General features: G+C 34.6%; 2 protein-coding genes across 5 annotated transcripts; one reads left to right on the plus strand and one right to left on the minus strand.

The window, feature by feature from the left end:
* Window positions 1-3267: 3267 nt before the first annotated feature.
* Window positions 3268-13035, plus strand: LOC114259925 (uncharacterized). Its single transcript, XM_082917067.1, has 11 exons — window positions 3268-3403; window positions 4004-4154; window positions 4244-4342; window positions 4521-4732; window positions 5442-5635; window positions 5836-5944; window positions 6045-6358; window positions 7626-8048; window positions 9851-9932; window positions 10045-11607; window positions 12619-13035. The coding sequence occupies exons 2-11, from the start codon at window positions 4087-4089 to the stop codon at window positions 12777-12779; spliced, it is 3225 nt and encodes a 1074-aa protein (XP_082773193.1). The 5' UTR covers window positions 3268-3403; window positions 4004-4086; the 3' UTR covers window positions 12780-13035.
* Window positions 13036-16279: 3244 nt separating this feature from the next.
* Window positions 16280-24959, minus strand: LOC114259896 (protein REVEILLE 3). Of its 4 annotated transcripts, none has more exons than XM_028199931.2 (10): window positions 24429-24782; window positions 22635-22692; window positions 21526-21649; window positions 21280-21438; window positions 21051-21185; window positions 19661-19770; window positions 18643-18702; window positions 18225-18383; window positions 16745-16857; window positions 16280-16643 (listed from the first exon to the last, which is right to left on the minus strand). In XM_028199931.2, exons 1-9 carry the CDS (start codon window positions 24701-24703, stop codon window positions 16756-16758), a joined length of 1182 nt encoding a protein of 393 aa, XP_028055732.2. In that variant the 5' UTR covers window positions 24704-24782; the 3' UTR covers window positions 16280-16643; window positions 16745-16755. The 4 variants fall into 4 exon arrangements, with proteins under 4 accessions (XP_028055732.2, XP_028055726.2, XP_028055733.2 ...); XM_028199925.2 differs by having other exon boundaries at window positions 16280-16658; window positions 24429-24781; XM_028199932.2 differs by lacking the exon at window positions 18225-18383 and having other exon boundaries at window positions 16280-16658; window positions 24429-24959.
* Between the last annotated feature and the right edge of the window lie 1695 nt (window positions 24960-26654).

Below are 26654 nucleotides of genomic sequence, written 5' to 3' on the forward strand. Positions count from 1 at the left end.
TAGGACCAAACTAGATGATGGGCTTGAGTCGTGGGCCGGGCTAGATGGAATGAGAACGCTATCCTTGATCAGGGCAAGGATCGTAGCCAAAATAGGTCGGCGCCTCAGTGATAGACCAGACTAAATCGTGCATGATTGCACAAAGTTTGATCGAGCTGTGGGATCATAGAGTGAACCGGGCTAAGAAAGTCCCTCGCGGCAGTCTGGCCAGAGTTAGGTCGGTCTTAAAGATGGCTAGGTTAGACCAACTTGAATTAGCTTGGCGTATGGACTTGTAGAACGAGCACACTTAAGGATTTCACAAGTGATTGCTCAGCTAGGACATTCCACGTGGCCCAACGGAGTATGGTGAGGAATCTGCTTGGGGTACGCATCAATACCGTTTGGTAGTTTGGCCAATGCTGTTTGGCAATACTAATACGCATACGTGTAAAAAAGAAAAAGGATAGTATTGCCGCGCATCCAGAAATGGACAGTAGAGATAGTGCACACACAAGCTATATATGCCCTACGGCGCTTTTATGCAACAGGTCTGCAATCTTCTCTTACACAGAGCTATCCTTACTTTTGTCTTATTTCTCTCTCTAACAGTGCTAACTTGACCGTCAGAGAGGTTTTCTGGCAACACACTTACCGAGTAGCTTACCGTCGCTGTGCTTTCAAGTTGTATGACACAGCTCGGAGTAACGCAAAGCTTTGACAAAAGGAGTACGGAAATATTTGCTCCACGTACATTATGAATTAATTTTTATAAGATTTGTACTTATATATATTCTTATGTTTTCTAAAGATGGATGATACATAAGAAGAGACACAAGAGTATATATAAGTATAACATACACTGAGATTTTATTGAAGATTATAGTTTGATCTATCTTTTGTATTTTTTGGTAATTATGGTTCGTGACTCGTTTATATCCTTCTGGCGGATATGAAAACATCGGATGAAGAAGACTGTGAACGCTTGGATTGTATCTTGGAGTCATTGTACTCTGGTTATACCTTTACGTGGTGAGGAACAACGGTTTTAGAGCAATGACTACGCGCTTCTCAATCTCACATGCTAACTCTTTCTCTCTCTATATGAGTTTACTTACTTTCATATTTTATTTATCGTAAATCTCTTATTAATTTTATTAATTAAATTATTTTAGTAAACAATATTTTATAACAGGATTATGGCCATTTTCTTCTATTCCTGGGTTCACCAATGCAAATAGTTGACAGAAAATGCCATGTGGTACTAACACAAGTTGACCCGATCCAAATCTAATGACAACCAATGAAATTATGAATTTTTTTTTTTATTTTATATTTTAATTATATAATTTTATTTTTTATATGCTTAACTCTATAGCCATTTGGAACTTTTTTCTTTCGCTTCAATAGTGAATGAGTATGCAAATAATGAGCGATCACTTCATCTCTCCCTACCCAATACTTATCATTATTCTAACAATGCATATCTCATTTCCTATTTTATCGACCTTTTTTACTGCCCACTATCAACAACTTCTTTATTTTCCTTATTCTACTTTATCGCATTACCACTTGCAATTTTCTATTTTTTATCTACGCACCAACCCAACTTTTTAAACTCTATGTACGATGCTCCCTTGTTAGCCCTCATTATTTTTAGTTTATTTCTTTACTAACAACATTAAAATCCCTAGTTGGGTGACATTTGTTCCTAAACTTATTGCATTACTACTAGACAGAGATGTAAAATTGGCCCGACTCGACCCATGTCAGCCCACACGGGCTTCCATCAAAATTCGAGCCAGCTTGACCCCGCTTACAAGCTAGGAAAATCAGGCCTAGGCCCAGGCTTGGGGGGTATTCGGGCTTTGGGCGGGTCAGAGGGCCTGAATATATGCTCGGGCTTGGGCGGGGCCTAGGCAAGCTTGAAATTTTTTATTTTTTTTTTCTTTTCAATATTTAACCAAAAAGTTACTATTTTTTCACAAAAAAATGACACTAGGCCTCAAGCGAGTCAGGCCTCGTGTTAGACTTTGAGTGGGCATTAAACAGGCCGATGAGTCAGTCTATGGTTAGGGTTGACGGGCAGGGCTTTAAAATGACGGTCCAAGCTTAGGCATAGGGTCTTGGACTAGGTTTGGGCCTAGGCCTAATTGGGCCGGGCCCACCCTAGATCATAGGTGGGTTTCGGGCCGTTCACGGGTCACGAGCTATTTTTATACCCCTATTACTAGGAGTGTAAAAATGACCTATCAACCTAAAGCCCAACCCCCCAGGCTTAGGCCATGGTTTCTCTGGCCCAATCTACGTAAGACCTTAACGCCATTTGCAAGCAATTTTTGTAAGAAAAAAATGTTAGGCTCTGTCTAAGCCCGATTAATCTTAGGCCTAGGCCAAGATTTAGCGCAAATGGTCCGGTTTGCCCAATTTTTTGCAGAAGCCAGATAGACCCGAGGATAGGCCGGGCAAAAATTACACCATTAATTACTATATAGATTTTGAAAGAATTATAGATGAAAAGCAAAAGAAAAAAAGGGAAATATAAGAAAATAAAGGGGTTTGAAAATAAATTTAAAGAGAGGTTTGAAACATTAGACGTAGAAAGATTTTTTTAATAAATAATTTAAACGAATGTAGTAATTAAAACATTTAAAAGTTGTTTTACTTTGACTATAAGACTAATTTGGAGGCTAAAATAGTCTCAAAACTAAAAAAAATCAAAAAGTCACAAAAAATTTAAATCAATAATTTATATTAAAAAAAAAAAGCAAAGCCGGCAGCAGTGGCAGACCTACACTATCATGACAGTATATAGGGTGAAAATTGTGAAAGCCTAGTCTTTAAGGCTGAAATGACGATTTTGCTCCTTTAAATTAATTTTGAAAAATGCGAGATTAGTGACAAAGTTATTATTTTAACTTTAAACATTATTTCAACACATTTTTCAATATAACAATTTAAATAAAAATTTATCCTATCTTTTCAAACATAAAAATTAAAATAATCTACTAAAATAATCAAAAAATAAAAAAATTTCTAAAATAACCACTTCCCAGACAACCACTAAAATTTGATCATTTCGATCTTTGGCTTACTGCGACGTGGTGGTTTCTGGGAGACTGTTTGACGGAAGCTTTCATCACATTTAACAAAAGTTCACAATATATAAGGACCAAACTACAAGAATTCCAATTATGGGGGAAACAATAAGAATTAAGTAATAGTTTAGGGGCAAATTGTAATTTACTGTTTATTATTTTATAACAGAGGGCGATGTCTACAGCAAGATAGACCAATTTCCAGTCTCTCTCTCTCTCTCTCTCTCCATCTTTCGATTTCTCTCTCTATATTCACAAACGATCGATCGATTGATCGAAATACCGCAAAAAGGCAATGATCAAACCCTAATTTAGCGTTCGTTCTGGTATTTCCTCTCTCTCTCTCTCTCTCTCTCTCTCTCTCCTATCATCTCTGATCCAAATAGTTCCTATAACAAAACCCTAGTTTCGAAGCTGACCATGTTTAACCAGTGGAAAAAGAATAAACCCTAAAATTACTCTCATTCGATGTTAATTCAAACTGCTACGCATATTTGATTGATTTGACGATCCATGTGGTTGGATGATTCGAGGTTCGAATTCTGATTAGGGCAAAAAAGCCTGATTCGCTGAATGTGTACTTGATTTAATGGATGGGAAATTTTGGTAAAGAGAGCTTGGCATGATGTTGAATTTTTGTATCATTTGGTTTTATTGTAGATTGAGATGGATCAATGGATGGGACAGGATTGTATAGGTAGTGGTGTTAGCTTTGTTACATTTTTGTTAGCCGCAGGTTTCGATAAGTATTAGTGGGTGAAGACCAGTGTTTCATCAAATTGTCGTAGCGCTGTTCTTCACTGTTTTGAACTAGAATAGCCTTATGAAGGGTTAGTTACTGGAATTTGGTGAGATAAAAAAGTTTATTGAGCGATGAAAATGCTACTATGAGTTATGAGTATTGCTTTTTGGGTGTGGTGTTGAAGCTTTGAATTCAGATGCGGTGAAAGGTAGTTTGAGAGCGTATCTTCATCGTCTTGTGAGGAAAGCATTTCACCAGTGTTGCAGAATGAGCTTAGTAAATGCAATTCGAGTCTCTCCCGACAAGGCTGCTGAATCATTTCCCGAACCCAAGAAGTAATGAACATATTTTTCCCCCCTTTGTAACTAGACTTGTCAATTTGGTTTGATCTTATATTCAACAAAGCTTATTTTTGATGAATCAGGCATTCAAAAATTTCATATACAAGAGAATTTCTTTTATCATTGAGTGGGTTAGATGTTTGCAAAAATTTACCGAGTGGATTCGACCGATCCACACTAAGGTATGATGCACTCATCCCTTCCGTTTCAACAAATTTACTAGCTCAAAAGACTGTTGAGTTGAGATAGGACACTCCTTTCCATGATTGGCATTGGCTTGCATGGTAGTCATTGAGGCTTCTGCTGCTGAGCTTTTCTGGCATCGTGGCATTCTGATGTTAAACTTTTACTTTATATCAGTGAATTTGAGGATGCCTTCCAAGCCATACAGGACCGGCAAAGAATTCCTGGCAGTTTGCCATTACAGGGATATGGACATGCTGACTATGGCACATCCCCACCTACCAGAGGGGATTCAAGCAATTATTCTCGGGGATCATATGGAAGGTGGGACAATCGTTCTTCGGGACGAAATGAAAGAGACAGTGACTCACAATCTGACTGGGATTCAGGTTTATTTTGAGATTCCTCACTTCTACTGATATCTTGATGTATAAGTTATTTAGGTAATCTTGTGGCCTAATTTGTTTGAGATTGAGATTTCAGTTTTCATTTTTCATTGTGTATGACATATTTATTTATTTATTCATATTCATATTATTCTACTTGTAGTTTTAGGAAGCTGTTTTAAGGCTCAAGGTTTGCTTCTAGGCAATGCTACTCTGTTTAGGCTTAAAAAATTAGGGAAAGATCCCCCTTTTATGCCTCACTTTATGAGATGCAATCCTTCTGTCTCAAGAAATATGAATAGATAAATAGATTAGAGGTAGATCTTGTTAATGTATTGGTTGTGAACTTTTATGCTAACATATCCAGTAAAAAACTTTATGTAATAATTTTGATGATGGAAAACATATTATTTTCATATGCTGCGCCTATAGGGTCGTGCCCCCTTTTGTGGCATTTTCTTGTTTAACAAAATTTTACCTATCGCTGAACCCTTCAGTGCCACTGGCCCCACCACTACTGTCTCCACTTGTATTATATAATATTCTCAGTATTATTTTGTTTCTTACTTCTTTTTGACTGTTATGAAATATTGCATACTTTGTGCTGTGTAGTTCTAACCTAGAATATAGCTTTGTCCGAAACAGTCTTTCAATATATGCAAAATGAGCAGTGTCTTCTGTGACCTCTTGAGTTATGCACATTCTCATGCAGATTCTGGAAGGCGTCATAGCAACCAATCTCGGCGGTCTTGGCAAAATTCTGAGCATGATGGGCTTCTTGGGAGTGGTTCTTTTCCAAGACCATCTGGATTTCCAGCAGGGTTATCAGCTCCTAAAGTTCGATCTAATGATCTCTCCCAGCTGAACAGGAGTACTGAGCCGTATCAACCTCCTCGCCCTTACAAGGTTAAGATTGTGCTTGCTTATATTTTTGGTGACTTAATGAGAAAGATCAGCTTCAATATGTCCATGGGCTCATTATAACGCCAGTACTTTATTTTTGTTACAGGAAAAATCTATTGTCAATGAGAATTGAATTCAGTCAAAGTTTTATTGAACTAAACATCTTCATGATTTATGTATATCTTCCCTCTGTTGTTTTCCAGGCAGTACCTCACTCACGGAGAGAAAACAGTGACTCGTTTAATGATGAAACATTTGGTTCTGCAGAGTGTACAAGTCAGGATAGAGCAGAAGAGGAAAGAAGGAGAAGAGGTAATGTTGTTTTATTTGATCAGTGGTAATGCCACTTTTTGCCCACAATTTACTGTTCTACAGTTGTTTCACCTTTTGTTTTCTCTACCTTTCTTCCCAGAATCCTTTGAGTTGATGAGGAAGGAACAACAAAAAGCATTTCAAGAGAAGCAAAAATTGAACCCCAACAAGCATAAAGATGATCATGTCTCAGATCTCTGTAAATTACTAGGAGATACAAAAGAAAGAAAGAGTGTTTTAAATAGAAGCAATGAATTGGACGAGATCGTGACACAAGCGGTTTCAAATAATGATTCTAGCAAATCTTCTTTACAAACTTCTGGAGCCAGACCACTTGTACCCCCAGGTTTTAAAAGCACAACTTTGGAGATGAATTCTAGCACAAGATCTTTAACCCATTCCCATTCAGCAGAGGTATATTCCTGCCATTCATTTATACTTTCTATGCACTGGAACTTTACCCCCGCTGATTTGTTCTGTCTGGACAACATGGCCTCAGGGTCCTCATGAAATAAATAAGTCTGATATACAAACTTTTTATATTTCATTAAAGATTTGAAACCATCAACACATGCCTTTCTTTGCTAGACTTCATGATAAGTTCAGGATGAACATCTTTTTATGCCCGTTGCAAACAACTGATTGGTGGTTTCTTTGATTTTTACAGAAGAACAAATTAATTGAAAATTTGGCATGCATGTGAAGTTCAGCGCTTCTTTCTCACTTCCATATCTTACCCCGTTGTTAGGGCATGTTTTCCTTTCTGATTTTCAGTTGCCACTGTCATCTAGCAAATCCAGGTCATAAAATCATATATTATCTGTGCTCGGATTAGAAATCCAAGTTTTATAAATTCATTACCCCTATGCAGCCTAAGTTGGAACCTCAGGATTAAAGTCCTTTTTAGTGGCTTTATTTCAGCTTTCAATTACTTTGCCAATCTTTTATATGATAGTGAAAATATCTACAAAAAATCATATGGAAGTGAAAATGAACCATCGGTAAACCATTGACATCTGGAAAATGACTATTTAATAATGTGTACCAATAAACTATTGTAGTTTGTGTGTGGAAGTAGTAGATACGAAATATAGTGTGACATATCATATATTAAGAGTGTCTAGATCTCTTGCAAGGTGACTAAGACTAAGCTGGTGGCTGCTTGTGTTCATTGGTAAATAGTTCAGTATTGTAAATTTTCCATTACACCGGTTGGTCCAGCTGTTGGTGAACGTAGTGCTAATTAAATCTCCAATTGAGGGAGTTATATGTTCCTCATTTAGAAGATACTCTATGTATACAATTGATTAATTTTTTGGGAGTCAAAAAGTTGGGTTTTGTATATGTTACTAGAATACTGAATAAGCCTTTACATGAGGTTGATCACAGTGGTGCTGATCTATACAAATCGGTCCTTGGATTGTTGGTGCTGGGAACTTACACTGATCTTCTGCTGATTTGAGTTTTTGTGTTGGCTCCAGTTCCCGAGTGTGTTTGTGTGTGTTCTTCTAGAAACAGAGCAAAGTTGGACTGCTGACTTTATGCTCATTTATTTAGTTATTTTTAAGAGTTGCCATGGAAATTTTCCTCATATTCTGTGACTCATTTGCCATAATCTGCTGAAATGTGGTCTTGTTATTGCTGAACACAGCTTATCTATATTAACTAATTGTGTTTACAGGTTGGGAAACCTGAATTTGAGGAAAGCCTTTCTCATGCCAAAGCTATTGTGCAAAATGGCAATATAAATAATCAGGAGGAGAGGCAGTTGGTTCAGAAAATGGGTTTCAGAGAGCAGCAGCATGAAAATACGAGCATTCACTCACCATCTCTTAATAAGGGTGAGCAGATTGTGGATTCATCAACAGATTTGGAAGTTTCTTATAAGAAACTTGGTGTGGACAATCAACTATACAAAACTTCCAGTCTTTCAGAAGCTTCTCAAACCCAGGATGGTAGTGAAATTGTTGAATTCGATACCAAGAAGGTGACAGGGCATAAAATCATTAGCGATTCCAAACAGAATCATTCGACAGGAGTTCTAGAAAAGATTTTTGGTAATGTTTTAACAGTGAATCTCAGTGGATCCACAGGTGTCATTGAGGTAATTCTTGTACTTATGTCACTTTCTTCAAGGCTTCTTTTATTGGTCCATTATTATTGAAAGTTTATATTAAATGTGTTAGAATTATTTATAAAATTCTTCATGATCACAGTTCTATATTTGGCATAAACTAAATGAGTGCACTTATTTAGGCCACATCACCTCTCTACTTTTCTACATATCTTTTCGTAAAAAGTCAAAAAGTATACTTGTTTACATCATCCCAAACAACACTATGCCACTCATTATGCTATTATATATGCACAGAACTTATCAAATTCTGATTGTCTTTTTTCTTTTTTGGATTCTTGAATAGATGCCTAGCAATTTGTATTGTACTTAACTAGGATTGGATGATACTCGGAAAACGTAACCTATCTTTATTATCTGTTGGTAGGTGAATGTAGAAGTTTAAGTCTGGGAGGATGACTAGAAAGTAGACTTGAATTCCAACTTAACCTATCTTTATCATCTGTTGGTAACTGAATGTAGAAGTTTAAGTCTGGAATGATGTGTCTTGTGTGTCATGTGTCATGTTCTCAAGAAGAGATCCATTCTTATATGAGATTCATGCCCTGTGGCATGCTCTGGGATCCTGGCCTTCGGAGAGTATTGCAAGATTGGCGTAGGTGGATCAGTTTTTTTGGAATTGGAGTATTGCAAGATTTTGGTTTTGTTTTTAGTTGCTTTGTGATTCTATTGGTAATGAAGATAAAGAGGATGCCTCAAGAGGGAGGATATATGAGAGTAGAGGTTTTAGGTTAGATATTTTTATAAGGCTTGGAGCGGGAGTGGGCATTTCCTTTCTTTGGAAGGCTACTGGGAAAACTACGAACACTATTCAGTGTGGCTCTTGTTGCTTGGACCTCTTCCTTCGAGGCGAAGTTGACCTTATTTGTTAGATAGGGGAAGAGTGATTCGAAATTGGTAGTGTAAGAGGGCCTACCCATCCATTGAAGGGTGTGATGGAATTCGTGAACCTAGAGTAGCAGTATATTATGTTTTTCAGGGCCTTTTGATATTCTATTAGTCAAGCACTAGTGGCCCCATGGACTAGGACTTTGTTTTCTATTAAGGACATTGACAGAAACACGTACACACACACACACACACAAAAATAAAAATAAAAAAGCAGCTGAAGTTTTCACTCATTCCCTGCGTGCATCCTAACACTTCACTGCGGCTATGATCAGATTCCATTCCAGTGTTGGTAGTAACTTTTTCTGGACTACCATTTTTTTTTAGTGACGAGGAGTGCTATCCAAATAGCACCCAATGATCTGTTTCACGAGCAAACAAAAATAGCGAAATAACCTTGCTCACTTAGGGCACTTCATTTGCACTAACTTTCTCCAGGGTTAAAATGCCATACATTTCCTTCAAAACCGCAGATTGTGTGGATGTTCTTATGAAGTTCCACACAAATGCAATTTTAATAGTATCCAAATTCTAGATGTTATTCCTTTGGGCATCTTGGAAATGAGTATGTGGCAAGGAGGTGATGCTAGCCTTTGTTGGACCATTTGGTTTAAGCAAAATAGAAGGTCCTTAGAACTGTCAAAATTATTGTATGAAGGTGAAGAGCATCATGTTGATTTCTCTTGTTGGTTCTCTGGAAATTTGTCATTAGCTTTTGGTTTTTTCAAAGAGTTACTATGGATTTTAAGTTTTCTGGAGGAGGTTTGGTTTTGTTGCCTCTGTATAATCAGGCATTGGTTTCACATCATCTTTGGCAGTTTTATTGAATTCTTACTTACCAAAACGGCGAATCTGACAACTTTTTTCATTTTTTGTTGCTTCAGCATCATGATTCTGAACAAGATGACACATGGAGCCCCAATGCTGTTAAGTCTTCCAAGTTTGCTGATTGGTTTCTTGAAGATGGTATGCATGTATTAGTATTTTTAATTTAAAATTTTTGAATTCTTTTCATTATCAAATTCATGAGCTTAGTTATTTGTTTTCCCTCAGTAGTAGTGCTTTTCATCTACTGCAGAAAAGAAAGCAGCAGAAGATCCATCCCATACTAGGCCTAGAAATTTGCTTTCATTAATTGTAGGTGGTGAGAAAGGTGGATCCCAAGTTTCTGATGTGAAAGCCACCAAGCACGTTCTACCAGACATTTCCTTCCAAAATTCTGAACCTACCAACTGGCATTTAACATCTAACATGACATCTTCCACAATTGGGATCTCCGAACCGTTATACAATTGCAGTAAACAGGAGGCAATCCCTCCAATCCTCACTTGCGAAGACCTTGAACAGACAATTCTGTCTGAGTATAGTGAAAGTGGTTCAACTTTGCAGGATCCTGTTCAAATCTGGAGTGATTCTAGCACAAAGACTAAGGTGTCAAAAGCAGATATTGATGATCATGCATCTCAGCACCTCCTGTCCTTGTTGCAGAAGGGAACAGACTTGAAGGATATGACAGAGTCCCCGAATCTAGATGGTGGATTGTTAGACAAACATAATGTTTCTGAAGGAGCAATTGTTGGCAGTGCACTTGACAACTCTAGAGTGGAAAAGGTTGAAAATATTCAACATTCTGGGAAGAATCTGACTCTTGAAACACTATTTGGGTCTGCTTTCATGAAGGAGCTGCAATCAGTTGAAGCACCGGTTTCCATCCAAAGAGGATCAGTTGGTTCTGCAAGGACAGATATTTCTGAGCTGCATGGGTCAAATTTTGGAGTCATGGGTGGTGGTCTTTTCCCAGCATCTATGGTTGGAGTTGGATCCAACAGGAGCAGTGATGAAAGCAATATTTTGCAATCAAGTCAGAGACAGCAATTGAATTCGGATGAAATTGAAAATTGGTTGGGGATTAATAATACTCAAGTTAAAGTGGATCCATCAAAACACCAAAATGATTTAGTGTCTAAACTCGGTGGCTTTGATGGGGCAGTTGATATTCAGCTGCCTGAGGAGGAGAACTTGATTACAGTTGGTGATCCTGTGAATATGTCTAATACCTCTAACAAACAGGTCGTCATAGCTGAGAAGCTGTCAGCTCTTAATACAGTTTTGAAAGACATACGACCTATGGTAGGTCGTGAAGGTCCACCTTTTATCCGCGGTCCTTATGATCCAATGGAGCCCGAGATTCCATTTGGCAAACTTCATGCCCAACAACCATCTTCTCCTCAATTTCATCCGCCTCGGATGAATCACGGGAGGCCATTTTTCCATCCGTTGGATTTGCATCCTACTCATGCTAGTTCCCAGATGAACTTCATGGCTCCAGAGGGCATTGTTCATCGTGATGCTCCTACCACTCGTCAATTCCCTGTGAATATGATGCGCCCTCCTTTCCATCACCCTAACACAGGGTCCACAGGATTTGATATTCCTCGTCAACCTGTGTTGCAGCAAATGCAAATGCCAGGCAATTATCCTCCTTCTCACCTACGACGAGAAGTTCCCAGGGGTGGTGGTCCACTGCCACCTCACCCCGGCAATCACGCAACTGGTTCTATGCAGGAACTAAACCCGATGCAAAGTTTTCCTTTTGGTCAGCAGCAACCCAAATTTGGTGGTCTTGGAATGCCTTCGCAAGGTAAAGCCTCACTGCTTTTTATTGTTCCCCTCTACCTTTTTGGCTTTATATCCGTTTAGGTAAAGTGCTAGCTTGTAAATGTCCTTCCAAAGTTGTTTAGGAATTGGGTATTTTAGTAACCTTTTGCTTTTTACGAAAAGATGTGTAGAAAAGTAGAGATGTGATGTGACTCAAATAAGATAAAAGGCCAATAAGTATGCTACTCTAGTAGGTTGCCAAACAATGAAAGGATTGACCCTTCTTATGACTCGGTTAGAAGTTTGACTGATAATTTGGTTTGTCCCAACTTGTGCATATTGATTGATAATCTGATCATATTTTTTTCTTCAGTTCATGCCTTTGAAAAAGTGGCCTGGTACTAGAATCTGATATTAACATCCTCCTCAGATCCTTTAACATTCAGTATGTTTTCTTGTAAAGTGTATTATTTGGGGATCATTTTATCTATGAAATTTATTGCATCTAGGGCTGTAAGAAAAAACAGTAAAAACAAACCGAACCGACTGAAATTTCGACTTTTGGTCAGTTTTTCATAACATATGGTTTGTTTCTTTTTTGAAAATCTTTACACTGATACTGACCGAAATATTATATTTAAATACTTTTACATTCCGATTCTTTGAGCATTAGAAGTTTTAGTGACCAATGATACACCTTTTGTAATAAAGGTTAGGGACGGAGGTATTTACAAAGTAGTCTTCATTCTTTCTCTTTTATTCCCGATGTGAGATTCTACAAATTTCTATAAAAGCCTCTAGTGAATCTCTTCTTTAGACAAAACTAAAAACCAATAAAACCAAACTGTAGCATTTAGTTGGTTTTAGTTTCTCAACCAACAAAATGAATGGTTCAGTTTGGTGCTAAATTTTCTCTCAATCCTGACCGAATCGAACTGATTACACCCCTAATCCCCCCCCCCCCCTTTCCCTCCTTTTTCTGTCTTATGGTTTTGTTTTTGTTGTTTTCTGGTATCAATCGTAGGTTTAACTAAATATTTTTCTCGTCTTTCAGCTCCCGATGTTAGCGGTGGAAGCAATCATCCCGAGGCATTTCAGAGGCTTCTTGAGATGGAACGCCGAGCCAACTCAAAGCAGATCCACCCTTTAGCTGCTGTTGGTCACAGCCAGGGAATGTATGGTCACGAGCTTGACACGAGCTTTCGATATAGATAGTAAGATCATTATTACCCTTCTTTTACATTGCAAAAGCATATATGTCTCCAGTGAATTATAACTTGCATGGAGGATGGGTTTTGTAATGCTTGTTGTAGGGAAAGATTGAATGGTGATACTGTAATTGATGGAACTTTATCTGCAATTGGCATGTGACTGGGATTTTGGGTTTGTTCCTTCATGATTTAAAAGCCAAAAGAGAGTGAAAAAATGAAAGAAAAAAAAAAAAAAAAAAAGTAATGTAGTTTTTGTACAAGTGTTTTGTGCTTGTGATGCGTGATTTGTTGAAGCGCTATGTAGTTTGTCGTGTGAATCTATCTGCCAAGGGAAAAAGAAAAAAAGAAAATAAAGGGTGAAATTTCTTCGTACAAATGTCAGCCGTTATGTTTTTTTAATAATTTAGGCAATTGTTTTTTTTAAAAAAAAGGTAATTTGGTTTGGCAATTGTTTTTTTAATAATTTTCTTGTTACCCCCCCCCCCCCCCCCCCCCAACGTTTTAAGTGTTTTTTTTTTTTGAAAAAAAAATCGGAAAATTTTTTATGGGTCCTATTAGGTTAGAGGGGTAAGTTTTTTGAGATTTTTTGGGGTCATTTTTCAAAAAGTTCTATTCCCAATTGTTATGTTCCATTTAATCTATTTTTTTTTAAAAAAATATTCCATTAAGTCCTATTTAAAATAATATGATTAAATTAAAATAATATGATTAAATCACTGTTTTCATTTTAAAATCAATATATGATAAAAAATAATAATAGTCCCTTATTACATAGAAAAAATCTTTCCTTTATTCTAGGGAGAATCTCTACATTTCAGGGATAAAATCTTTTGTTTATTTCATAAAAAAAATATCTTTCTCATTCTATGGAGAAAATCTCTCCTTTATTCCACATAAAAATCTCTCATATTTTTAAAATCTTAAATAGTCTATCTTTTGAATTTTTTTTTACTAAAACATTCACATTGTTTGATATTCCCTTATAGAACCATATACCGTGAACATTCACATTGTTTGTCCTAGTATGATTATTTTTTAATGTGAATATTAATATTAATTGTGATTTGTATGCATGGTTAATGTTGTCATGTTATTTTGGTACATTGTTGGTCATGTTATTTTGGTACATTGTTGGTAATGGTTTGTTATTGCGTGCATATAACCATTTAGTGTGAAGTGTAGTAAATGCAATATTGATGTGAATATTTATATTTTTATGTTATATTATTAAGATGCACAATATGTTGTGACCAAAATATCACATTGTTATTTATGTTTATATGACTATTTCTAATTGTGAATATTAATATTCATTAAAGATGGGATAATCATAACACCAATGTGAATTTTCACATCATGTCATAATCATGAGAACTTATATAATCATCAATGATATCATGTCATAATCATGAGAACTTATATAATCATCAATGATATGTGAACGTGAACATCCATATTATGCAACAATCATGCAATCATCAGTCTATATTGCACATCATGCAACTATCACATGTTTCTAGTATTGAAGTTCATATCACCAAATGTAAAACATTAAAATTTAATAATTTACAACAATAATGATTTCAGTAGATGTGGTACATTTACAAAAATACCCAGTCAATAAACATATACACAGATATACAACACCATATCAATCCATCTTGAAACAAAAAGTCGAATCCAACTTCAATAAATTATTGAACAATTCCGAACATACATCCCTACCAACGCATACCTATATGCAGTTGCAAAACAAAAATAGTGCTAACCTTACCCCTACGATATCTGAATGGAAGAAAATAGAGTTTCGAATTGTAATAATAAAAAAACACAGAGTTTCGAACATCAACAATAGAAGAACACAAAGTTTGGAATTGCAACAATGGAAGAATGATGATGGTGATGATGAACTCCTTTCTGGTTTTCTTGTATTTTGTTTTTCTTTGATGATCATCACCCAATTCATCTCTTTGAATTTTTGTTGTTTTGTGATTTTTCCCAATTCTTAAATGGGCAAGTTAAAGAGAGAGAGAGAGAGACTATGAGAGTTTCTTTATGCTGTAAGATTCTTTTTCAACCATATTTTCTTGTCAATATTATAATTTAATAATATATATTGAGGTTTTAAAGAAACCTATCCTACTAATTTTAATACTGTCAAAACAAAAAAGAAAAGAAACAAAAAAATTACAATTGTGTGTAATACTTACTATCAAAAATAGAACAAAAGGTATATTAGTCCGAAAAATATTATAAATAAGGAAAAAATGATCTTCTAAGATACAAGTCTAAATATGTATGAGACTAGATGGAACACGAGAACTTTATGGACTTATTGTGCTACAAGTCCTCCAAATGGAATTTATAAATAAATCTCTTTTTTTTTTTAATTTTATTTTAAAAAAAATGATTGAAAATTCTAATAAAAGAGCTCTAATAAGCTCTAATGGGGGTAGGCCTGACTGTGATTGGTTATTTATTTATTTAAAATTCCATATCACGTCATTAAAGTTCAATTAGAGCTCCAAAATTAAGGGATATATGATTGTTAAATTTCACTAAAAATAAGAGAAAAAATGTTACTTTTATGGTTTTAGTTTTAATGATATTTTATTTATACTTAGGTCTCGTTTGGGAACAGGCTATTTTAATAACTTTTTGACTTTTTGACTAAAATATGAGATAAAAAAAAGTAATATGTTTGATATGACTTTTTGACTTTTTAAAAAGAGATGTGTAAAAAGTAGAGAAAAAATGAAATTTTTGACTTTTTAATATAAATTGTTGACTTTTAAATTTTTTTAGTAAATTTTTGACTTTTAAACTAAAACAACTACTTGCCAATCGAAACCTTATTTAATTTTTGTGACATTTTTTAAATATATATATATTTCGTCATGGACTTGAAAAGTAAATGTTGCACATAAATCTAAACCAAAAAAAAAAAAAAAAAATGTGAAGAATTTTTTTTTTTTTTGGATTAAAAAAGAAGTGACTTTTCTAACTTTTGCCAAGTAGAGCTTGAGGGCGAGTAATAGCTGTTTGCTTGAAAAAATGAAACACTTCAAAAATCTATGAATTTGAACTTTCATTAAAAAATAAAGTTTTACCTTTTACTTTTAATTTTTTTTTTCTTCCGCACAAGACAACAAACAATTAGTATGTTAATATAAATTACACCCACTTTGAGCTTGCACAGGATTGATACCCAGCTTTGTTTCTATGGTAAATTTTATAGTGAGAAATACAGTACAACCCACGATCCATCAAAAATTTGTTTTATTAAATAAAAAATAAAATAAAATACGATTTCAAATAGTATCATCATTCATTAGAAGGAAAATCAACATAAGATGAAAGGAAACCAGAAGTCCTCCAATTATGAGGGTAACAAAGTTACAAACCTCATGGTCAAAATGGTGTTACCATCTTTACCACCCACCCTGCATCTACAAATAGACACAACTAAAAAAAACCATTTCTTTAACACAAAACAAACCTAAATTTCTTCAAAAGATGATGATTGCAGAGTTCAATGATTAGGATAGATCATCTATAAGATAGTTTTGACACACAAAATTCACTAGCAAGTAAGACCTCAAAAACATGCCTTACAGAGCAACACACCTCCAAAGCTTGAAAATGCTCGTTTCACACGCTACAAAATAGTTCCACAACTACACCGTAGAAGATGACTCAACACGGTACTATGCCTTACTATAGACAAATACCTCCCTATATATGTACACAAAACACGAAAGTGCAAGGATATGTATATACATGGTTGCAGACACAAATATACAAGTATATTATCTCCATGCTATCGACTGTTGGTAGCAACCAAAGCTTGCATATTATTCTCCTTTACCTGCCGCTGATCCACCTACAATTAGTAGCAAGTAAAATGAAACTATGATAGGATGAAATTAAATTCTAATACAATATGAAAAAAAGGTCTGTTCTCTTCACCTTTTTGCTTTCTAAATTGAGGAAATAGCATTCTCTGGTTTACACATGTGGAGATTACTGTGATGGCAATTGGATTTACCCTTCTCAGCATCGCACGATGAGAGCATCTTTCTCTGCAACAATTCAGATGAGATAAAAAGAGGAAGAAGATTAGCAGAGATGGATAAACACTATCAAGATGTTTCACATGAACTGCAACAAAGATGTAACAAACTACATGAAGCTCAACATATCCACATCCATGTTGAGGCAAGGGATCTGATGTTGTTCAATTAGAAAGCACAAGACACTCAAAAATAGGTGCCGTGTCCACATCATGTCCAGGTGTTGGACGTGCCATATAATTTTTAATTCTGAATTTTTTTTTGCAAGATATGTTGGGGACACTTCACGGATAGTGTGTCCTGTGTTTGTACAAACCTCGAGACACCTTTGTGGGTTTTTTATTTTTAAATATAAATTTTTAGAAAGATAATTTGGAATCAAAGTAAAATATATAAAAATAAAAAGGGAAAAGTAAAAAACAAAAAACAAAAATACACCCATATATACATTGATGCCTCTTTATCTTTGTGCTCTAAATTTATATTCATATACAGAGCAACTAATTGTTTCTCTTTATTGTTGTATCCCATCCTTGTTCGTATCCTAGTTTCTTAAAAATCACTTTGTCTTGTGCCCGTGTTTGTATCCGTGCTTCTTAGTTTTTTTTTTTTTTTTTGTTGAACTACCCGTGCTTCTTAATTTTTCACTCTCTTTGATGGGGTATTGTAATAAAGATGGCATATGTAATCAATCCAGCTGCCTGCTAGCCAACTATGTCACGGGAGCTCATGTTTGGCGGGGTATCTGTACATGTCTATGCATCAGATTGATCTGAAGTTCAAGGACTGGTACATGGCCAAATAGTGTTTGAGGTAGAGACAAGTAGGTATATCTATCTATAAAATATATATATATATATATACTCAAAGCTACAATGCAAATAATAAAAATAGACTTGGAGCTTTCAGTTTTCTGTTCGGTAGGAGCTGTAATTGACACGTCAACACATACATCCTAAGAAGCATGAACACAGATACGGATGCAGACACGGAAACGGATATGAACACGAGACACTGCGATTTCAAAAAAATGAAAACACGGACACGGCAGGAACACGGCAACAAAATATATTTTCATATATTTTAATTTGCTATATAGATTAATTTTACATTCACAAACAATCAATATTAACAAAATTAACTCTAATTCTATATCTATATTTTTAAAAAGCATTGTTAAATTAACACTTACAGTTTATATTTTTTTTTTATAGATGATCTATTAAGTATCTAAATCTATAAAAAAAAATAATAAACATTCAACATTTAACATTCATCAAAAACATTAAAGAAAATGAGGGAAAAGACAACTTGGCATGTCCAATGTGTTCCCAAAGTGTCTCCTGAAAATAAATTAATTAAATAAGAGGACACACCATGTGGCATGTCCCATACTTGTCCCCGCCGTGTCTGCATGTTCCCGAATGGCGTGTCCCATACATGTTCCCGCCATGTCCGTATGTTCCCGAAGTGTCCATGTGTTCGACATGGGTACGGCACTTTGTTTTGAAGTGTCTGTGCTTCATATGATACATCTAATACAACAAAATTAAAATACCATGGCTTGTGGAGTTGCGTGGTAAAACATAAAACATGGTTGTCGACGAACAACCAACAGAGGTGTAGAAGAAAGCAGCACAGCATGATAACACAGCAGTAACAGGGCATTGCATGCAAAAGCATATTGTCATTTTACTGAAACTAAAATAACTAGTGAAGAAATCAAACCCTGACAATGGAACAAAATTAGGCCAAGAGAAACAGATGCATGAACTGTTGGGAAAAAGTACTCACATAATCCTCAAATTCAGGGCTTGTCAAATTGGCAGAAAGGTTCTTCATTAACAACAAAACCTGCACAAGAGCCAAACAAAAACACTCAAGTCAATCATCTGCTTCTCAAACAATTCAAGCAAACCAAGTAAAAAAATAAAAAGCGCCAAACATGGGTTGAGTAGACAGACACAACATACAAAACACACGCCCTATACACTAGCATGCCCCCCAGAGAGAGAGAGAGAGAGAGAGAGAATTTGGATCACTTCCAGATATTTGCAATCATTTTGAGTATTTATTATTCCAGCAGTAATGGTCAAGCACAGTGATATGAAATCAGAAGTTCACGGATCACTTCCACATACAAATATTTCTTCTTCAAGTAGATTTTTATCTCATGTATGATTAAATTTACTGCAATAAGACTAGCATTTTAGGATAAAGTAGATAAATTAATACAAGCAAGACATTAGGTAAATGAGTGATCAAGCTATAAAAAGCAGGTGGCAATAAAAAATTTATAAATAAAAAAATAAAAAAACAAGACAACAAACAAAAGAACATTTAGAAAAGAAATGGAGTCAGTCATCTACATAAAAAAGTATTCCTCCTGAGGTGTAATGAATAACTGATTTGTAAACAAGTTAAAAGAGAACATTAATATGAAGCAATAACATTTGCACCACATTTTCAGTATGTCCACACAAAATTAGAAATGTGTAACTCACATATGCAACCACCCATTGCAAGACATCTTTAGGAAGCCAATTTACTGGGTCAAGATTATGTCACTAAACTTTAGAACAAATACAGACAGAGAAGAGAAGAAATCATAATCACAGGACAATTCTTCAAAGAAATAGTAACAAGGAGATAGTACTGTGAAAATTTTGTCCTAGAATAGAGAATGTGGTATGTGAAATGACATGTTTTTAGAATGATGAATTTGGCAACCATGCCTCATTACACAACAAATAATTTTGTTTCATGCAGAAAAAAACATATGAAGTATTAAATATTTAAAGACTGAAATTACCGTCTCAACATTTATTGGATCCATATTCTTCAATTTTTGCAAGTGACCACTTGCATCGGGGTCAAAAACACTGCCAATGAAGCTGTATACCTTGGAAAAATCTGGCATAACTGCACAAAACAAAAAGTAAACTCAGTGATGATAAAGCATTAGAGCTTATAAAGAAGTGAGGAGCAGTGGACAAACAACAGAAACCCAATTGAGTGAGTTATCAAGGGGGAAAGCAAGGATACGAGCATGAGACACAGTAGCACCCAAACAGTTGTTAAATTTATAAGATGTGTGTACTAAACAGATGCAAAACATGTGTGTCCAAAGTTGATATTGAATACTTTCAGAAGAAACATGAAAAAATGCCATTATGTATCTGCGAATTTCTATACAACCAGATCACCATCAAAATTCAGAATAGATTTATAATTTAAAATGGTTGGGTATTTAAGATTATAATAGTGTAACTCTAATACTTAGTTGTGTCTTTAGGAAACCTGGTATTTCCCCACTGATTTTGGGTATTTAAGACTATAATAGTGTAACTCTAATACTTAGTTGTGTCTTTAAGAAACCTGGTATTTCTCTACTGATTTTGCCTATGCATGCAATTTTCTGCCTCAATATACGAATTTGAAGGTTTCTACGCTTAAAACTTGAAACTTATACCTATGTCTCCACGATATCGATCATATCTCTACTGCTTCTTCTGCCCCCATGAAATTACCTGACAAATGTGCAAATTTGGGAGTTGCAATGCATAGGATTTGATGAGAAGTCAGGCAAGGTGAGGCCTTAGAGCCTCAAGAGACCTAAAGCAAGGTGACTTCAGCAAGGCAAGGCCGAGGTGCCAGCCTTAGACTCAGGCCTGAGGCGCTTGAGACGGTGGGCATTTTTTTAGTTTTTATTTTTTTTCCAGTTATGATTTGATCCCAACCATCCATTTTTTGGGTTAAAATAAACATCTGATGTTGTATGCATGCCAGATCATAGCTTATGGCTAGGAGCTGCATTATTTATTTTATTTTATTGGTAAAGACTTATGACTAGTCTTCTAATAGTAATGATGTCTATCACATAAAATACATGAAAAAGGAGCACTATGACATTGCACACAAATTCCACTAAAACATAGTAGTAATGGATTTATCAAGAAATGCCTTCTTGTCATGATTCCTTACCGCATAATATTGAACCCCTGAATTTAGGGAACTGAATGAGGCAACATAAAGTAATGAAAAGGTAAGTTGATGCATGAACACTGAGTTCTTTGTGCTAATGTGTGACCAGAAAATAATAATCTGAACATGTCAGGCATTTTTGAACTTGTACTTGATCTAAAAGCATGCAACCCTAAAGTTTTAAAAACACAACTTTATGTGATAAAGAAGGCATTAACCTCTTAGTGGTTTGTTGAGATTTCGTTTTCCTTGATAGTTTGGTTCATTGGTAGGCCATATCCTCGGGGTGCTTGCATTGTTACTACTGCTAGAACAATTTGGTGTCATGATTGGTGTAGTTACACCCACTTCATCTGCAAACAAACAAGATAAATGCATATCAATAAATAAAGCCATGAACTTCTTGAAACAAAGTTAAGTAAAGACAGGGTAAGAACAAATTAAAACCTTTTGCAATATGTGATACATTGACCGGTGGAAGTGGCATAATATTACAATTCGAGAAAGGCAAAGTTGGATTATTGATTGGGATGCCAGGTAGCGATAATGAATCAGGCCTGAGAACGTATTCAGGTTCAAGCAGAGCACCAGATGATTGAAATGGCCCTGCCAAGTATGGAGTTGTGAACAAGGATCCCCTTGGGTTATTAATTAAAATTAGAAATGTATGTATATGAGACTAAGAATTCCAACCCTTTTTAGAGGCCTTCTGTGGATAAGGATGAGCTGCTTTCCTCTTCGGCCGAGGGGGAGGTACATGTTCACTTTTCCCACTCTTCTGGACCTTCAAAAAATACTTCTGAGCATGGCTACGTATCTGCAAAGATTACCTTTAAATTTTAGAATAAAAATTTAGAATATGGATGAAGCATACAAGCATATTGATGAAGACATGTATGTAGTAGTAGTCCACTTGCTGCAGAATGCTTGCTAGAAATTATGAACCAAAGGAAAAAATACAACCAAAAAAAAGAAAAAGAAAAAAGAAAGTATGATAGTGTTTCTGTGACTCATTTACAGTTTGAAGAGGAGAGAATGGTTAATTTGCTTTTTGAGAATTTTTTTAGATTGATTTTGAGCCTAAAGTCAACATGGGAAAAAGTGTTATTATGGGTATTATTGGCCAGGAGAGATTGATTAGGCTAGCAGGGCTACCATTGTTTATTTGTCTATAAAGTATTTAGGTCTTCCTTCACATTTAAACCACACCATCACTTATGTAAAGCACTGAGATTTTCTGTACTCAAATTTTTATTTAGGTCTTGTTTCTCAAGATTTCAAAACAGGTTTCTTCTCTAAGGCCATCTCCAACATTTACTTGTATCTTTCATCAAATTTAAATTTGATGAAAATTTGGTGAAAACGGTGTTCCAATCCTGTCATCAAAGTGATATCAAATAAAAGAAGTGGCAGATTTTTCATCAAATCGAGAGAGCGTTTAACCTTTCATCAAATTTCGAAATTGACCGTTGGTGGACGACCGGGTGGATGACCGGATTTTGATCAAAATTTACTCTATGCCATACAACCGGCAGAATTGATGAAAACGATTAGAGTGCATCATATCAGATCAAACTTTTCATCAATTTTTTAGTCAAATTTGATGAACGATTGGAGATGCTCTAATGTGAATGGACAAACCATGAGATATGAGAGAATAACTGATACGACAAAAGTAAACAAGAAGAAATCTTGTGTTCTGTCCTAGGTAGGTTCCAAGAAACCACAAAATTTCGTCTGCTAACAGGTCACTGTTTTCCTATGGTAAATACATGATCAAAGAAGGTATAATTTAAAATTACCTGTATGACTGTTTTTGACCCCACAAATGCTTCAATTTTTTTCCAGTCACGATCAAAGCTGAAATTTTCAAAAAAAAGGGAATTTTTTAAATCAAAATGCACGTCCTCAGCAACATGGAAATTTAAAACAACCATAAAGTATAAACCATGCTCTTTTATACAAAAAGGATATTTGAAATCAGAGGCATATTTAATGTATTCACAGGCCCATTCATTCACTTTATGGCTAAAATTTGAAACCTGAGGGAACTGATTTAATTCCCCTTGGCTCAATAAACTTCCATCACATTAAGAAAAGCCAGGAATTTTAACAAAGGAATCCACATTTTTAAGCACTTGAAGACTCCAATCATTTCCAAAGTATATTGTAAAATGAACAAATTTTCTTTATGATGCTCAAAAATAACAAATTTTCATTCATGGATAAAAAGATTTCAATGAATTTCTTGAAGTATTCCAACAATTTGAGTTCAAAATTCAGACTAGCTTTGGCACTAGCTATTTCCTTATGTTCATTCCTACATACATACGCAGATATTGTAACACATGTCAATAAATTAAAAAAATACATAAAAATAAAAAGAAACTACACAATTAATCTTTTGTAGTAGATATTAACATCGTATAAAATTTGGTTGCTTAAACAGTTTGCAACATCTAGTTTTATCTAGCATATTTAAGAGGATATAAATTTAAACTCTATACACTGAATCCTGATGACAAAAAAAATTTTAGCAGATCAAAATACCTCAGATTTTCTTTTGATACAAAACACTGAAATTCCAAACTAAAGTGAGTAAATCAAAAACAAAATGAATTATGAACTTTCTAGATCAAATTTGTAAATATTCGAAAAAATTGAAACACAATTAGTTAAACAAACGTGAAGAAACGCACAAATTTACAATCAAGCCCATCAGTAACCAACAATCCATAGCATCTCACTTAGTTTCGAAAAATGTATCAAACTTTAAAGTACAAAACAAATTAATTTTGAATATCAATCTAGAACCATAGAATATGAAAACCCTTTTTCTCAGCTCAAATCAACCAAAGCCACGCAACCCAGAAGTTAATTTTTTACCTCTTATTTTCTCGGGAAGCAAACACACAATCGTCAATAGCTTAATATAGTAGAGAGAGAACGTGCAGTTGGATTTCCAAGCTCATATTTGAAAATATTCGAGAAAATTTTAAACTAAAGTGAGTAAGTCATAAACAAACTGAATCACGAACTTTCTAGATTTCCAAATTTCCAAGCTCAAAATTGAATTTATTCAAGAAAATTCTAAACTAAGTGAGTAAGCCATAAACAAAGCGAATCACGAACTTTCCAGATTTCCAAATTTCCAAGCTCAAATTTGAAAATATTCGAGAAAATTCCGAACTATAAACAGTGAATCACAAACTTTCTAGATTTCAAAATTTGAAAATATTCGAGAAAATTCCAAACTAGAGTGATAAGTCATAAACAAAGTGAATCATGAACAATGTAGATTTCCATAATTCCAAGCTCAAATTTGAAAATATTCGAGAAAATTCCTAAAAATTGAAACACCAATAGTCAAACCAATTAAAAACAAGTAGCAAAATTATAAAACAAATTAATTCTGAATATCAATCTAGAACCCATAGAACATTTAAAAAAAAGAAAAGAAAAGAAACATTTTCTCAGCTAAAATCAACCAAAACCACACAATCAAGAAGTTTTTTTTCCTCTTCTTTTCTCGAGAACCAAACACATAATCATCCACATCCTAATTTCGTAGAGAGAGAGAGAGAGAGAGAGAGTACAGTTGGAGGGCTTCGAGGAACTTATCGTGCTCTTGCTCAGTCCAACTCTCTCTGGACTTGGTGATGGTGTAGGGTTTCCGAACCTTCTTATTCAGATCCTTCGACGACCAAACTCCATTCGAATTCAACAAATTCACATTCGAATTCGCATTCACAGTCCCTGCTGCTTGGTTGTTATTTGATGCAATTGGCATTGAATTGAGACCAGGAAGGTCCATTTTCAATTGATCGATAAAGAAATCTTGAGATGGTGGGTTAGGATTCAGAGACACCATAACCAAAAAAACTCCAGAAATATCTAGAAAGTGACTTTCTCTTGGCTGTTTGGATCGTGGGAAAATTGAAGAAACTTAATTTGTAAACCGACTTTTGGGTATTTATAGAGAGAGAGAGGACAAAACCGTAATTGTGAGAAATAGATTCTGGTCGTACACGTGTCGTGAAATAGTTATTGCTAACACATTGCGTGTCGCTTTGTTATTTGGCCTCGAATGAGGACCTTGCGATGAGACTGATTGTTATTGGGTGAGTGGTTATAATTAGGGACGGAAATTAAATTAGATAGAGTATTATTAATTATACTTTTTTATTTTTAAAAAAATTATAATCAATATTAAGATAATAATAATTTGAATAATCCTTCGTACCTCCAGTGGCGTGACCGTCGCTGTTTTTTGATTGGTATAGAATTTTTTTTTTTTTAAGGCTTGCATTTATAGCCCCTCACGTGGAGATGGGGTGTTGGGATCATCCCACTGGGGTCCCAACAATGCTGTAATAATTTTATGAGCTAAATATAAATATAAGAAATTACATATTTATTATTAATAAGAATAAATTAAAATTTTATAATAATGTAGAATAGTTTGGTGAGAGATGGTGATGTAAGTTTGTAATTTTAATATAAAAAATTATGGATCAAAATTCTTAATTTTAAAAAATAAAAACACATCATTTATAGTACAAATTATTATAAAATCTATTTAATTTTTATTTGACAGAAAAATATTAAAGAGATGACATTGCTTATAAATGATGTGTTTTGAGTGAAAATTATTAAACAGTCTTAGAATATCATATAGTATTGCCTACATGATACTCAAAGCATAAGAAATCATAAATTACACGAAGTATTCTGTCAACTGCCTGAAAATAATGAGTTCATTGTATCCAATCTATAAGATTTTTCGCTATACTATTGGTTTAAACTACTACATAAATAATATCACATAGGTGGTGTTTGGCAAGTGGTTTTAGGGCTAAAATAGTCACAAAAAATAAAATAGGCTATTTTAGCTATAACAAACAAAACATCACATCCAACCCATAATCATTACGCTCTTCTCTCACAAAAAAAAGTCAAAAAAACTAAAAAGTCCTTCCCAAACCAAACTTTTTAGCCCAGGCTAAAATAGCAAAAAAAGTCAAAAAATCAAAAAATTAACCCACTTCATAGTACTCTAAAGTATGAAATAATTACTTGTTGCGAACAATATAATAAATCTTTAACCAAAAAATATATTAAGAAAAAAAAAATACATTTTGTATATGATAATAACACACAAAATAAATAAATAAATAAATAAAAATAAAAACTGAGGGGGAACGTGACTCCTGTCCCTTCTTTCCCTCCGCCTCTAATTATAATTTATTTTAATTTGAGAGTCTGTATCAAATTATTTAGTGTAACTTCGACTTATAACTTATTAGGTAGAAATAACTTTAAAAAATTGATTATTTAAAAATTAGAGTAGAAATAGGGCTGGTTTGGCAACTTTAAAAAAAGTCAAAAAATCAAAAAAATTAAAAAGTTATCACTATTCACTAAAAAAAATATATTAAAAAATTAATATACAAATATTAATACAAATCAACTTTTTAGCCCAACCTAGGTACTAACGTGATGAACTAATCACTGAAAGGAAAAATAAAAAAATAACATGTGTATATTCACTAAATTGGATGGTAAAGTTGGGCTCGTGGGGGCCCACCATGGATCCTGTTTTGATAATCTGAACCGTCAATATGTAGAACTCGCTAGTACTATATACTTGTAAAAATCACGTCTATCGGATATCGCTAACTACATAATCAAATCAGTTTTGTATAAAAATGGATGGTGTTATAGTTAACAGTTAACAGTTAACAAAAAAAAACTAACACGATCAGATAGCTATCGATATCCAATCAACGTGATTTTTTACAAACATATAGTACTCAACGAGT

The sequence above is a fragment of the Camellia sinensis genome, chromosome 2 (assembly GCF_055761805.1).
Source record: "Camellia sinensis isolate YWXY chromosome 2, ASM5576180v1, whole genome shotgun sequence".
Taxonomy (NCBI): Eukaryota; Viridiplantae; Streptophyta; class Magnoliopsida; order Ericales; family Theaceae; genus Camellia; species Camellia sinensis.

Bases quoted from the DNA above. Each gene is read 5' to 3' on its own strand.
- LOC114259925 (XM_082917067.1), top strand. From the start codon at position 4,087: ATGAGCTTAGTAAATGCAATTCGAGTCTCTCCCGACAAGGCTGCTGAA. The intron at 6,359-7,625 runs GTATATTCCTGC...TTGTGTTTACAG, and splicing joins CCCATTCCCATTCAGCAGAG to GTTGGGAAACCTGAATTTGA. The intron at 11,608-12,618 runs GTAAAGCCTCAC...CTCGTCTTTCAG, and splicing joins TCTTGGAATGCCTTCGCAAG to CTCCCGATGTTAGCGGTGGA.
- LOC114259896 (XM_028199931.2), bottom strand. From the start codon at position 24,703: ATGGTGTCTCTGAATCCTAACCCACCATCTCAAGATTTCTTTATCGAT. The intron at 21,650-22,634 runs GTAATTTTAAAT...TAATCTTTGCAG, and splicing joins GGTCAAAAACAGTCATACAG to ATACGTAGCCATGCTCAGAA. The intron at 21,439-21,525 runs GTTGGAATTCTT...CATACTTGGCAG, and splicing joins ACAGAAGGCCTCTAAAAAGG to GGCCATTTCAATCATCTGGT.